General features: G+C 47.4%; 1 protein-coding gene and 2 pseudogenes across 1 annotated transcript; 1 reads left to right on the forward strand and 2 right to left on the reverse strand.

The window, feature by feature from the left end:
- Positions 1 to 980: 980 nt before the first annotated feature.
- LOC136533059 (pentatricopeptide repeat-containing protein At2g34400-like) lies at positions 981 to 6,707 on the forward strand (annotated as a pseudogene).
- Positions 6,708 to 9,470: 2,763 nt separating this feature from the next.
- LOC136533056 (histone H2B.5-like) lies at positions 9,471 to 10,554 on the reverse strand. The gene has a single exon (XM_066525622.1). The coding sequence runs from the start codon at positions 10,071 to 10,073 to the stop codon at positions 9,618 to 9,620; it is 456 nt and encodes a 151-aa protein (XP_066381719.1). The 5' UTR covers positions 10,074 to 10,554; the 3' UTR covers positions 9,471 to 9,617.
- Positions 10,555 to 11,573: 1,019 nt separating this feature from the next.
- LOC136533060 (uncharacterized) lies at positions 11,574 to 13,053 on the reverse strand (annotated as a pseudogene).
- Positions 13,054 to 14,515: the final 1,462 nt, after the last annotated feature.

The raw sequence follows: 14,515 nt of genomic DNA on the forward strand, positions 1-14,515 counted from the left end.
TTTCGAGTTATGTTGCAAGTGTTTCATATGGATGTTGTAAAAGTAGATCGGAGATGTTACATATATTGCAATGGTTGTACACTTATGTTGCAAGCGTATGTTCCCAATATTTCATGTGTGTTTTCAGATGTATGTTGCAAATGTGTTTATCTGGATGCTGCATATGTTTCAAACAAATATTGTAAGTGTTTTATGTGGATGTTGCGTACGTTTGTAATTGTTTACAAGCGTTTTTAAGTGTTTTTGCAAGTGTTTCAGAAGCATGTTTCAAAGTGTTTTATCTGTCTTCAGACGTATGTAACAAGTGTTGCATCTGGATGTTTCAAAAATAGATTGAGTGTTGTACATGTTGCAATGTCACCCGCCTGCTGTAGTTGCTAGAGGAGGCGCGCGAGGGGGCGCGCGGGGCACAGACGCCACGTGGGGTCAGGCGGAGGTGCAGATGCCACGTGGGGTGCGGACGCCACGTTGGGCTAGCGCGGGGCGGAGTGCAGGCGCGGGACACAGGGTGCAGACGCATCTATCCGAACATCCGGGCACTAGCACTACCGAAAAATCCATGAAGCCTTTGTTCTCATGTGAAAAGCCTCTTCACATGGGTACGAAGATACCCCTATGTTGTTGCTTTACGCCAATGTCTCGTGTTTGTGCTAATCAGTTTTGGTTCAAGTGCCAAGCCAGAAAGTGTCCATGAGGAGGCTAACCGATGAACTGTTGAAATTATAAAACTAAAACACTAACATAGCACATGTTCTAGATTTATGTGCAGTTAAAATTATTAATAGAATATTTGAAAGAACCAAATTAGGGCTTACCTTCTGCTTACTTAACTTTTCTTAAGTTTCTCCTCCATAATTAAATTTTTGTTTAGATCATTATTGGATTACTAGAGACTAGATCCTGAATGTGAGTATAATAATATAGATTAGGTGTTATACTAATCTAGGTTGTTTGGATCCCTGAATTATCGGTGTTGAATTATGGGATTCGATTTTGTGAGCACCTCTAATCTTCTATATATTAGTAGGTTTGAGATGGACTATTAGATTTTACAATAGTCTGTTTGTTGGACTACGGTAATCTAACACATAACCTAGAGTGTTTTGATTAACTAAAGATTATTTTATCTAAAATACTGTATATGTGCTTGGGACTGCTTACAATCGGATCTGCTGCCGTACTACCACCTTGAGAATCGAGAAAAACCCCACCAAACACAGGAACCACCACCGGAGACACACCGATGGCAGATCTATTCACGTCGAGTTTCATGACCAAAGAACTTCAATTTTTTAGTTTAAATAAATGTTCTAGAGAAAACTTATTCAAATACTAAATAGTATTTTTCAAATATATATCAAATACAATTTCACGTGGACCCCATGTGAAAAAACACCTCAAAAAAAATCCAGCAGTACACAACGACAAGGGTGTGCGGCCAGCTGAACATCAGCTTCGCGGCCACTGGAATGCCGGTGCACGCCAAAAAGTCTTTCTTCCTCTGGGACGGTGGCGGCGGTCCCATCCGACGCGGCGAGGATCGCTGGCACGCCGCCGGAGACGGACAGCCGCGACAGCTCCACCACCCGTCGGCTGCGCCACCTTCAGCAATGTATTCCGCCGCCTTCACCACCACCGCCGCCTTTGCCGCCGCCGCCGTCTCTAGGCTCCTGTCGCGCTGCCGCTCCCTCGCCGCCGTCAAGCAGCTCCATGCCCACTTCCTCGCACGTTCAAACCGCCCATTTCCCTACAACCATTTCCTCTCCAAGCTCCTCTCCCTCTCCTCCTCCTCCTCCGCCGCCGCCGCCGCCGACTATGTCCTCCTCCTCCTCTCCTCCCACCCGGCCCCCACCGCCTTCTCCTACAATGTCGCGCTCCGCTTCTTCGCCTCGTCGCGCCCGTACACCTCTCTTCGCCTCTTCCTCAGCATGCTCCGCGCCGAGCTCCGACCCGACGCCTACACCCTCCCTTTCCTCCTCCTCGCCGCTGCTCGCTGCCCGGCCCCCAGCCCTCGCCCGCTCCGCCCACGCTTTCCTCGAGAAGCTCGGTCTCAGGGACCACGATCACACCGTCCACTCCCTCATCACTATGTACTCCAGCCTCGGTGATCACCTCACCGCTCGCAGGTTGTTCGACGGAATTCCCCACCGGGATGTCGTCTCTTGGAACTCTATAATGAAAGCATACGAACGGGCAGGGATGGTAGCCGAGGTTGAAGGGATGTTCCGGTCGATGATCACTGAGGGCGCAGTGGCGCCAAATGGGGTGACTCTGGCCGTTGTGCTCACAGCTTGCAGGGATGCTGGCAATTTGGTGCTTGGGAAGTGGGTGGAGGAGTGGGTGACGTCTGCCGGGATGGAGGTGGACTCGCTCATTGGGTCGGCGCTTGTGGGGATGTATGAGAAGTGTGGAGAGATGGAAGAGGCACGGCGTGTGTTTTATGGCATCAGCAACAAGGATGTCGTGGCATGGAATGCCATGATCACGGGGCAAGTATATGAAGACACACTTCTGTTATTGTTGCAAAAAAAAAAATTACTGATTAAGGATTCATTGTTTGGCCTGATAATTTACAAATGGCATATCAACTGATGCAGGTATGCACAAAATGGCATGTCAAATGAAGCAATAGCCTTGTTTCACAGCATGAGGGAAGCTGGGCTGCGTCCAGACAAGATAACCTTGGTTGGTGTCCTCTCATCCTGCGCTGCAGTTGGTGCACTGGAGCTTGGAGTTGAACTGGATGGGTGTGCCTTGCACAGAGGCCTCTACAGCAATGTCTATGTGGGAACAGCCTTAGTAGACATGTATGCTAAGTGTGGAGATCTTGAGAAAGCCACATATGTTTTTGGAAAGATGCCATTCAAAAATGAAGCCTCATGGAATGCATTAATCTGTGGGCTTGCCTTCAATGGTCGAGGCTATGATGCCATTCAGCAGTTTGAACTAATGAGAAATGAGAAAGGACTCCAGCCAGATGATATCACATTCATAGGTGTGCTTTCTGCTTGTGTACATGCTGGGCTACTTGAGTATGGCCGCCAGCTGTTCAATTCCCTGACACCTGTGTTTAAGATCATTCCTAAAATTGAGCACTACTCCTGCATTGTTGATTTGTTGGCACGTGCTGGTCATTTAGAAGAAGCATGGGATTTTATTGAGAAAATGCCTGGCAAGGTAGATGCTGTCATGTTAGGTGCTTTGCTTGCTGCTTGTCGGAAATGCAAGAATGCTGAGGTTGGTGAGAAGGTCATCAAAAGGATTATGAAGTTGGAGCCAACAAACTCATGGAACTACGTGGTGTCATCCAAGATTTATGCAACCTCAGATAAAATGGATGATTCTGCAAGAATGATAGGGCTAATGAGGGAAAGGGGTGTTAGCAAGACTCCAGGGTGCAGCTGGGTTGAAGTTCATGGTAAAGTCCTTGAATTCTATGCAAGCACTGAACCACAGCATGGTGCAGAAGATATGTATCAACTCATGGGCATACTGGTAAATGAGATGAGACTAGAGGGATATGTTCCGAACCTCGATCTGGTGTAGCACGCAATAAAACATATTTCCTCTTCTTGAAACTAAAGAAGGACCTCTGCTAATTGACAGGAGAAAATCGTGAAATGAAATAAACAGAGGAACAAAAACAGCAGCAGCCAACAGTATGATGGGATACCATGCTAAAGCTCAATAGCTGATACTTTTTGCCTGATTTCAACTTCTTCCTTAATGCAGTGAACCATTTGCAGCATACCAAGCAAATCATTATTGAGAGTTATGTACGTTCTCACTTGTTCAATGAAGTGTCACATGGAATCTCTCATTTAGCTCTTGGGACCTTTTTATGGTCTACTTCCCACAACCAAGTCAGGTTGTTCCTCAGCTGGGAAGGTAAGAGTCCAGTTACACCATGGAGCTCCTTAAATCTTCCCATGATTTTTAATGGTCCAGGACAAGGTGAGATGAACAACTATTGATGGATCCTTTCTTCTGCAGTTGCACTGAAATTTTGTTTTCTCTGCCTGTTCTGTTCTTATAATACTTAGCTTTGTGTTATTTTGCTTTTCTCCTCTTTTCTGCGCTTGTATTGCATATCAGATTCCCTGAGTAGGTTTCAGTCAATGTTGAGTAAGTTCACACTTCACACTAATGTCGAATTAGTGTATGAGGAGCATTCAGTTGATGTTAACTGAGCTCATAACGAATGTAGAATTAGTGTATGAGGGGGAACCAAATACATATTCCACTCTGCCATAGAATTAGTCCATGGATGCATACTAATAAATTATGTGCTGCCGGGGTTTCTTTGCTTGGATCAGGCCTTTGGTGCCAACATTGGTTGGAATACTTGTTGATCTGATCTCGTATAATGTATTTCGTCTTGCAAGTGAGCCGATAGCCCATTTTCTCCAGTCATCCCTTTTTGACCATGTATTTAAGAAGATGCTAGTATATAAGATGAATAATATCACTCTTTCGGGTAAAATAAATATTTCTTTCCCAAAAAAGAAACTATGTATCTACAGTATAAGGCTTTGTTGCTGTTATTGTCTCTACCTTATATGTGTGCTCCCCAACATGCTAATTGTAACCTAAGAGATGTTTTCTTTCTTACCATTTCCGGTTGTAGGTATGTCCTTGTCTTGTATAGGTGTGAATATCCTACTGTTATGTGGCTGCTAGGATTGAGAGGAGAGAGTCGAGGGGAGCGACGGCGGCTGACGTGCTACAGTACCCGCGACGCTAAGTACCTCGGGTACTGTTCATGGCTAGGGCTGCGAGGGTGAGAGAGAGCCGGCCGCGGGGCGTTTGCCCACGGCCGGGCAAGAGGGAAGGGATTTCCTTCTTAATTCTTGTTTGATTAGATTGATACATCTCCTCTCCTTATATAGAGAGGTTTACTTGACTCCTAAGCAAGCGACCCTTATCTCTAATTAACCCTAACACTAATGGGCTATACATCCAACCCAGGCCCAATAGGCCCCTGCCATACTCTAACACTACACCCCACCTGGACATGCAGCTTGTCCTCGAGCTGCAACCTAACCAACTTATAACGATGTCTCGACACAACCTATCACTTAAAAACAAGACTTTTACATCTCGGCTTATTTTATTATTATCAACCGAAAAGAGATGTGAACTCTTTATTTTTGCAGCCTCTTCAATTGATGGCGGACACCAGCCCGACGCATAAGCTGCACGTAGACAACCACCTGGATCCCATGGACACCATCTTGACTAAAGGGGTGCATGTATATGGCCACCTAGAAGGCTAGAAGTAGTCGCAACAACGGCCAGCGAAGGCGCCCTCGCGGTGGTCGGTGGCGGAAAGCGGCGGTGCTAGGCAGAGCGCTCCCGCCAGTGACACCATGCCTTCTCCCCGCCGGACGGATGCTGGTCTGCACCGCACAAAGAAGAGCGGATGGCTTTCGACGGAGAACGAGGTGGAGGGATGCGCCTCCCCAACTGCCGCCCGTAGGGAAAATAGTATGCCCGCCGCCCGTGGGGGAAACCGCATGCCCGAGATCCCCGACGCAGCGGATGAGATCGAGGTCCTCCGCGCAGCTAAGCGCAACTGGCGGCGGGTCCTGTGAGGAGGCCGAGGGCGCCGCGCCCGTGCTGTCCAGCGAGGGCGACGTGGCGGAGAGCGTCAGCATCAGGCTGCCGCCATCCACCCCGCCGTAGAGGACGCCCGAAGCTGGGGCGCCGCCATGCGCCATGACAGCCCCGGGGGTCGGGAGCAGCGGTAGGTGCAGCTGGGTACTGGGCGCCGGAGAGAGTCGAGGGGAGCGACGGCGGCTGACGTGCTACAGTACCCGCGGTGCTAAGTACCGTGGGTACTGTTCATGGCTAGGGCTGCGAGGGTGAGAGAGAGCCGGCCGCGGGGCGTTTGCCCACGGCCGGGCAAGAGGGAAGGGATTTCCTTCTTAATTCTTGCTTGATTAGATTGATACATCTCCTCTCCTTATATAGAGAGGTTTACTTGACTCCTAAGCAAGCGAACTTTATCTCTAATTAACCCTAACACTAATGGGCTATACATCCAGCCCAGGCCCAATAGGCCCCTGCCATACTCTAACACCTACAATTTCTGAGTAATTTCCTTGCAAAATGTCTTAGAAAATTACAATGATAGGTATTTTTGCTTCATTCTGCAGGCATTCTTGGGATAAGGAGTATTTATTTATTTAGTTCTCAGGTACATTATGTTAGATAATCTTTTGTGTTTGTCTTTAGTGTTGAGTCTTTTCTGTTTCAGTCAGTCAGTAAGATGAGTCCTAGTTTCATTTGTTTTAGCTCATCTTAGAAATTTTGTGAAGTCTTTTGGGAGGTATCAAATGGGTGATATATGTTTGGTAGGGGGGCAATTCCTGAAATTTCCCCTTCTTGCCTGCCCACACATGTACTAGAACGAACTGTTGGGTTTGTTATGTTACTAATAAATAGCGCTGTAAGCCCGGGAGCCTTGCAGCCCTCCAGACACACCATACTCCCTCCGGTTCCAAAATGCTGGCCATTCGAGTTTTGTCCTAAGTCAAACTTCTGTAGCTTTGACTTACGACAAAATTAGAACAACTTACAATTTTGAATGGAAGGAGTACATGATTTATGTTATTCAACTTTAAATTATTCAGCCTCCTGAACTCATTTACATTCAAATCCCACCATGCTGCTTTATCTGCAATTGAAATTTCAGTCATAATGCATTTGAGTATCTCCAGGTATGTCAACGATGGAAGGCCCTTTTGGCAATACATAGCCGGTACCTCTACTGGCTACTCAGATCTGCAGTACTTTTAGGAACTATAGCAGTGATATACGACTGAAAGGTGAGGTACAGCATGCAGTCAGAATGGTTTTGGACCTTCTTTTGCTATATGTTTACTACGAGTATAATAAGCTTACAAAAACGTGATATGTTTGCTAGGGTGGACATCTCTGCGATCCAAACACTGGTTGTGTTTTCAAGGCATCGAGAGTGTCCACTTTGACATTCGTCTTCAGCCACTTTTTACAAGCCCCGAAATGTGATGACTGGTTTGATGCAGTTCAGTAGTTCATTATCTGCTGAAGAACAACTGAGGTTGGTTTCCATTTCAAAATATTCCATGGATGAGCTTGTGCATATTTCCAAGGGAACAACAGAGGGCAGTTTCTCCTGTGCGGCTATGCCAGGCGCCCAGGCCTCTAGTCTCTTTGTGCAAATATACTGATGTATATGTATGTATTTGAAGTTGACCAGCTGCTTAGTTTCTTGTGTTGTTTCTGTAATTCGAACTGATTGACCTGGTCGAGCAAGTGGTGTGCATCCTTCAGTTTTCCTTCACCAGACTACGATGTGAGCTACCAGGACTGCTCAATGCTTCTTGAAACAAGAACAGTTTTCCTTCACCAGACTATACGATGTGAGCTACCAAGACTACTCAATGCTTCTTGAAATAGCAACAGGTGCATTGTAGTCCTTCAGGCTGTGGGGATAAAGGGTGACAAATGAGATCAATATTCATCTGTTGTACGAAGAAAATAATTATCATTATGTATTCGGACCGTTTTTTCTACCTGTTATTGAAATGATATGCAGTCCTCCTGCGTGTGCAAGAAAAAAAATTATGTATAGTTGGTAGGTGCAAGCGGTAGAGTCTTACCGTCTGTGACCGGAAGGTCTCGGGTTCGAGTTGCGGTCTCCTCGCATTGCACAGGCGAGGGTAAGGCTTGCCACTGACACCTTTTCCCAGACCCCGCACAGAGCAGGAGCTCTCTGCACTGGGTACACCCTTTTAGTTGGCAGGTGCACTTAACGGCCCTGTTCGCTTCGTTGAAAAAACAAAATGAAACACTGTTCCGGTTGATTTTTTGTGAGAGAAAAATATTGTTCCGGCTAAAAAGACAAGTTAAAAAGTACGGATTATAAGAAAAGCGAACAGGCACACCACCGACAACATTAGCAAATCTGATTATATAAGCAAAAACGGACCTGCGTAGCTTGACGCCTTTACCTCCTTGTCTTCTATAGTCTATACACTTAGAAAAAGGTTCCTTCAGCCTTGGATAGCATCCCTAAATACATGTGCTAGTGGATCAATTCTAAATAGAAAAAAAATCATGCCCATTAGGAAATGACACTAACAATGGCTTGAAAGCAATTTGAAAGAACTAGCAATGTCTACCTAGAATTTTGTACGTGTGGTTGTGTGTGTTTTGTAAGTGTCATGCCATCTTCTTCTTCTTAATATATAAGAACGCACAACTCTCTTCATGTTTGAGAAAGAAACATATAGTTCATGTCTGGATAGGAACAACTAACAAGCAGGATTACTGAACAATATATTTAGAAGAACAAGTTGGAATGGAAGAAGCAAGCGAGAGAATCAGAGAATTCCTAACGTAACAGAGGCTGACATCACTTCTTCTTTTTTTACATCACTTATATATGTACTCCAGTCCAAGACAATGGACATAACCAAAACAGACAAATAGGATTTTTTATTAGCAACCCCACAGCCGTCCATAGGTAAACTCCCACCTCCCCTAAAACAAAGCCATTCATGATTCCTACATGTTTATAAACCAGCCATCCCACAATAAAAAGACTGCATATAATTGAAAAAAATGTTAGATTGGCCATTGTATTCAAGTATACAATGTCAAGGATGAGCACCGCAAACAATTGACTGCACTCCAAGATTCAAGACAACCAGGTTATGTACAGAACTGACCTAATGTACTTCAAGACTGCACAGGACAATCAGGTTTGGTCCTCAAAAGACGGTTTGATGGGCGTACCCAGTGCAGAGAGCTCCCGCTCTGTGCGGGGTCTGGAGAAGGGTGTTAGTGGCAAGCTTTACCCTCGCCTGTGCAATGCGAGGAGACCGCGACTCGAACCAGGACCTTCCGGTCACAGACGGTAAGACTCTACCGCTTGCACCAGGCCCGCCCTTCTAAGAGACGGTTTGATGGATTTCTGTAAATTAAACCTGCTGGCAGGGACCAAAAGATGGGCTGTCTTTGAAGCAAGAATTGCAGAGCATTGCAAAAACGATGTTTATAGCTACATACATCCATTGTTATGATCGAAGTAATAGAACCAATCAAGGGCAGCAAGGAGGCATAATACTTGCTTCCATAACAGCGTTGAACCCTGCAAAAGTCCAAATTCTCGCTAGAGTACAGGTGATCAGAAGGTATTATCCTGGATGATCAAAAGAGCTTATCTAAATCAAACTGAGAAAAGGTTTCCCTCAAAAGTGCTCAGATGCCACCAACACCACACAAAGGACAGCTTGTGAACGCTAGAGGGCAACAGATTCAGCATGCTGCATGCAAGGACCTAGAACAGTGAACTAAACTTGGCAATCGAAGAACCAATCAGCACAAATTGGTGCGACATTACACTCATGTCACTAACAATCTGAACCCAAAACAATAGCCAGAATAATTTTAGCAATCAGATGTTGGACTGATAAGAGATGAACATTCAGATAACAATAGCATTTCATTCAGTCAAAAGCCACCGTGGCACTTACACGACACCAAACAGCCAAGCAGCCGACCTACTAGATCTAGCAACATCCCACGAGGACAGAAAAAGGAAGCCTAAGACAGAAAAAGGAAGAAGCCTAAGACGAGGTGAACTTGGTGACGGCCTTGGTGCCCTCGGATACGGCGTGCTTGGCGAGCTCCCCGGGGAGAACGAGGCGGACGGAGGTCTGGATCTCCCGGGAGGTGATGGTGGGCTTCTTGTTGTAGCGGGCGAGCTTGGCGGCCTCGCCGGCGAGTTTCTCGAAGATGTCGTTGATGAACGAGTTCATGATGGACATGGCCTTGGAGGAGATGCCGATGTCCGGGTGCACCTGCTTCAGCACCTTGAAGATGTAGATCTTGTACGTCTCCACGCTCTTCTTGCCCTTCTTCCGACCCTTCTTCTCGCCACCCTCCTTGCCGGCGGACTTGCCCGCCGGGAGCCGCTTCTCCGCCTTGGGTTTCTTTCCCGCGGGGGCCTTCTCCGCCGGGGCCGCGGGCTCCTCCTCCGCGGGCTTCTTCGCCGCCGGCTTCTTCTCCGCCTTGGGCGCCATCGGGTCCTCTCGGTGAGTGGAAAAGGGCGGTAGGGTTTGCTCGGTTGCGAATCAGAATTCGAGGATTGGATGGGAGGCTGCGGAGGATTCGTGAAGAAGAAGGCGGGGAGGGGACGGCTGCTTTATAGAACGGATGCCCTGCGCGCTGATTGGTGGAGAGGCGGATGCTGCGGATCGCTGGCGTGGACGAGCGCCAGGCGTTGGTGCGGTCAGGTGTTGGACGGCTGAGATGCGTTTCGGAGCGGATCGCTGACGTGGCAAAAAGGATGTCTGACAGGGGAACGCTGTACGTTTCTTGGATATACATGCATGCTCAGTTATCTTCGTCAGTGTTTTTTAAGAAAAACACACACACAATAGATCGTCAATTCAAGCTTCATTTTTTCTAGGTTCATGGCGTGTTTTATAGGATTCGAATTTTTTTTTGTTAGATATTTGGAGTGCTGTAATGGTGGATAGTGGCTATACGAAAGCAAGGTCGTAGCTTCTCCTAATCCTCCTACGAATTCATAGGAAAGGTCTGCTTGGTTTCAATTTAATTTTTGGCAAACCAAAATATGGGCAACTTCAAAAGAATTGGCATGTAATTTTCCTTTTACAACAATTGGCATGTAAGTAACTTGGTGCCAAAAAAATTGATAATACCTTCCAATTTTTTTGGCAAGAAAATTCTTGTTGCTAACAAACCAAGTACCAACCTTGGTTATATTATGAAGATATTGACTTCCCCTCATATTAGGGGGTGTTTGGTTAAATTTTAGTCCCTGTCCCATCGGATATTGGATACATGCATGAAGTATTAAATATAGACGAAAAAATAACTAATTGCACAGATTGTGGCTAATTTACGAGACGAATTTTTTAAGCCTAATTAGTCTATGATTTGACAATGTGGTGCTACAGTAAATATGTGCTAGTGTCGGATTAATTAGGCTTAATAAATTCGTCTCGTAAATTAGTCTCCATCTATGTAATTAGTTTTATAATTAACTCATATTTAGTTCTCCTAAATAGCATCCGAACGTCCGATGTGACATGGACTAAAATTTAGTCCATGAAACCAAACACCCCCTTAGTATACCAAATTTTAGCTTTCACTAAATTTGCATCGCAAAAACTAGTCTTCAACTAAGCAGGCTCTATACCCAAAGAAGCAGACCTTTTATTAGTGTGAACTGTGAAGTAGTAGTGCCTTCATCTCCAAAAAAAAAAATACAACTTCAAATGTATTTTTAGTCAAACTGTCTAAGGATTGAACATATTTGTAAAAAACACACTTATGACATTAAATAGTTACATTATAAAAATATATTATGTAACTAAATTATAATATAATTTATTTGGCACCATAAATATTGTATTTTTAGTTGTTTTGCATAATTCTGATTAGACTTTTAGTTTTTTCTCTTTTTTTGCATAACTCTCAGAGTAGCTTCTAGGTTAAATTCACGAGTAGCTTTGTCATTCAATATTTTTATAGAAAAGTGATTATATGTTGATTCAGTATGGTGGTTTGTCTAAAATGAGTTACGAGGCTAGGAACTAAAACAATATCTTCTCATGAATCACTTCTTGCATAAAAATGTATATTTACCTGGAGTATAATCACTTCTCATAAAAATAAAAACATGACGAGTTGCTTTTAAAAATCGTTTGATTCGTATCTTAGTTGAAACAACCCTGTTTATATAGTTACACAGCTATTGATTCAACAATTTTAACTATATCCTTTTAACCAAATAAGTTTAATTGAACCAGAGCTGCTAATCTACACTTGTTGTATGGCTGCATCAGTAGGAGTGAGTGTAACTGTGTAACTGGTAGGGCTAGAGCCAATATTTGAATATAGAAGGGTTGTTCAAGTCAACAACAATCATACTGTGTTTAGTTACACTGAGATGTGGCTGTAGTCGTACAAACCCTTATTATCGAGAGAACCCGTGTGTGCTGAGAAAGTGAGAAATCAGGTGCAGTAATCCAACTCCAAAATTTGCCAATCAACTTGTCCAACGACGAATAAAGAACTAGAAGGAGCAGCAGCATGGAGGCTATGAATGAAGGCCAGTGATTGTGATGGAGATCGCCTGAGATGGTCCTTGCCGCTGGATTGTCGACTGATGGATCCATTCCCGCTGTGCCTGCTAGGTGCTAGCTGATGCTGAGCCCCTTGTCCATCCCCAGCAGTCGTACCGGCGACAGCCTCCCGGGGCTGACGACGTCGGCAAGCCTCCGCCCTTTGCGCTCCTTGATGGTGTCCAGCCGCGGCGACCACGGCCGGCCCCTCGTGGCGCCCACCAGCTGCTCGTAGTGCTTCCTCAGCTCCGGCGTGCTGCAAAGCGCGGCCGACCCGCAGCCGTCGCCGCCGCCGCCGTCACCTGCGACGGCCTTGACGATGAACTCCTCCGCGACCCTGATCACGGTGCGCCCGTCGCCGTCCTTGGCGTACTCGAACGGACTCTTCCGTCCTGCCGCTAGCGCCAGCGACGGCGCCGCCGCCTTGCCCCCACCGCTGCCGCGCGAGTGCGACGACGACGAGAGCACCGCAAGCGACGCCGCGGTGACGACCCCGTCGCCACCGCCGCAGGGGAGGCGGTCGACGGGGACGACGAGGTACGTGCGCCCGGGCTCGAGGCGGTCCCCGACGCCCAGCACCGGCGCGGGGCGGCCGACGCGGAACCCGTCCGCGCGGCACACCACGTGGCCCGTGTGCTCCGCCATCACCTCCCCCGCCGCCCGCCCCGGTTCCGCGCCCCGCGTGCCCCCGCCCCACACCACCAGCCGTGCGTCGCGCCGCGCCGGGCGCACGCAGACGAGCCACCGGCGCACCAGGCTTTTGCCCGGCATGCCGCGCCGCGCGCCAGCAGCTAGCAGCACGTACCAACTACGCTAGGGCTCTGTTCCTAGGTGGGCGGTGGCGACTTGGTATAGGCAGGTGCAACGGTGCAAGCAGTGCCGGTAGGTGGTGGTGCGTTTTATACATATCGCAGGGCGTTTGGCGTGTCTGCATGGGCGTGTGGTGGCAGCTGTGCTGTGGGGTGGGTGCGCGGTTGACATTGACAAGGACGGGACGGGACATGGCATCGGTGGCGAGCCGCGGCGCGGCGGTGGATCCGCGGCAGGCGCAAGCGCAAGTGGATCGGGGGTTTTGGTGGTGGGAGACGCCGAGACGGCGCGGGCGGCAGCGTGCATCTGATGGGGGCCTGGGTGGCGGCGGTTTGGCAGCGCCTGCCTGCAGCTGCAGACCTGCAGGTGCAGTTGCAGTTTTTTTTTTTACGAGAAACAAATTTATTTCAGCAGCATCTAGCTGCAAGAAGGACCGGGCTGTTGGTGTAGCGATCGTTCCTGCAATATAAAGGCGTTGTACCTTGCAGCGCTGGACTGGTGTTGCAGTTGCCGTGCGTGCGAGGGTGCCGTTCCGTGGTGGTCTGTGGATGGGGCGTCGTCGGCGTCGGCGTGCTAGGCTACGGCTCCAGTGCTTACGTACCATTTACCAAGTTGTCCTGCCCCTGCACGGCACCGGCTGGCCGACACGTATTGTGGCTAGGCTATAGCTGACGCAGAATGGCGCGCGAAAAGCCAACCGCGAGGGATGGTGTCAGATGGAGAACGTTTTACTTGTATGTACTGTAGCTCCAAGAGCGGTTGCCTACCAAAATTTGTCATGTTAAAGATTTAGCCAGCCATGATTTTGGCTGGTATTTAGTTGGCTAAAAAAAAATTGTCAACTTCTCACATTTAGCTTGCTAAATCTTTGATAATTTTTTTACCTAACTTTTGGCTTGTCAAATCCTCGGTACGGTAAATTTTAGTAGCCAATCAATCAGACCCCAACTCGTCAACCTTTTACTTTTCATTCCATCAATCACAGACAGAAGAGCTGCTACCTTGGATGCAATCCACGTCACCCCGGTCCGCATTGGCATGGCGCACACGGAGTACGGTGAACACTTTTTTGCTTGTGTTCTGGACTGGTCTGTGAACCCCAGACGCTTTAGATCCATCGTTTTCGCATGTTCGTTCGTTCTCTGGGTGTTGCAATTTGAGTTTCAGCGAGGATAGTCCAACACGATCGATTCACTAGTCCGTCCGTCCGTCGTCACTTCACTTAATGAGAGTACCGCTTACTCCTATGTTCCGACGGTGATCCCCTTCAATTTCGTCCCACGCCACGAGTGATGACCAGATCCGATCCGGAACGCCGGAACGGAGACACGACGACTTGCCTCGCTAGTCGCAAGGCCTGACGTAGTTGAATGCTGCAGAATGCTCAAACTAGAAAGAAGGGCCCTACTTTCTGCGTCAGCTATAGCCTAGCCACAATGTTCCCATTCAGTAGGCCTTATTTAGATATGTAAAGTTTTGCAAATTACAGAATCCGTCGGTATACTACGAGATGAATTTATTAAGCCTAATTAACCCGTTATTAGCACATGTGTTACTTT

Source organism: Miscanthus floridulus, unplaced genomic scaffold (assembly GCF_019320115.1).
Source record: "Miscanthus floridulus cultivar M001 unplaced genomic scaffold, ASM1932011v1 fs_776_3_4, whole genome shotgun sequence".
In the NCBI taxonomy this organism is placed as follows: Eukaryota; Viridiplantae; Streptophyta; class Magnoliopsida; order Poales; family Poaceae; genus Miscanthus; species Miscanthus floridulus.

What these genes read in the sequence shown, in the direction of transcription:
- LOC136533056 (XM_066525622.1), bottom strand. Translation starts at nt 10,073, where the DNA reads ATGGCGCCCAAGGCGGAGAAGAAGCCGGCGGCGAAGAAGCCCGCGGAG.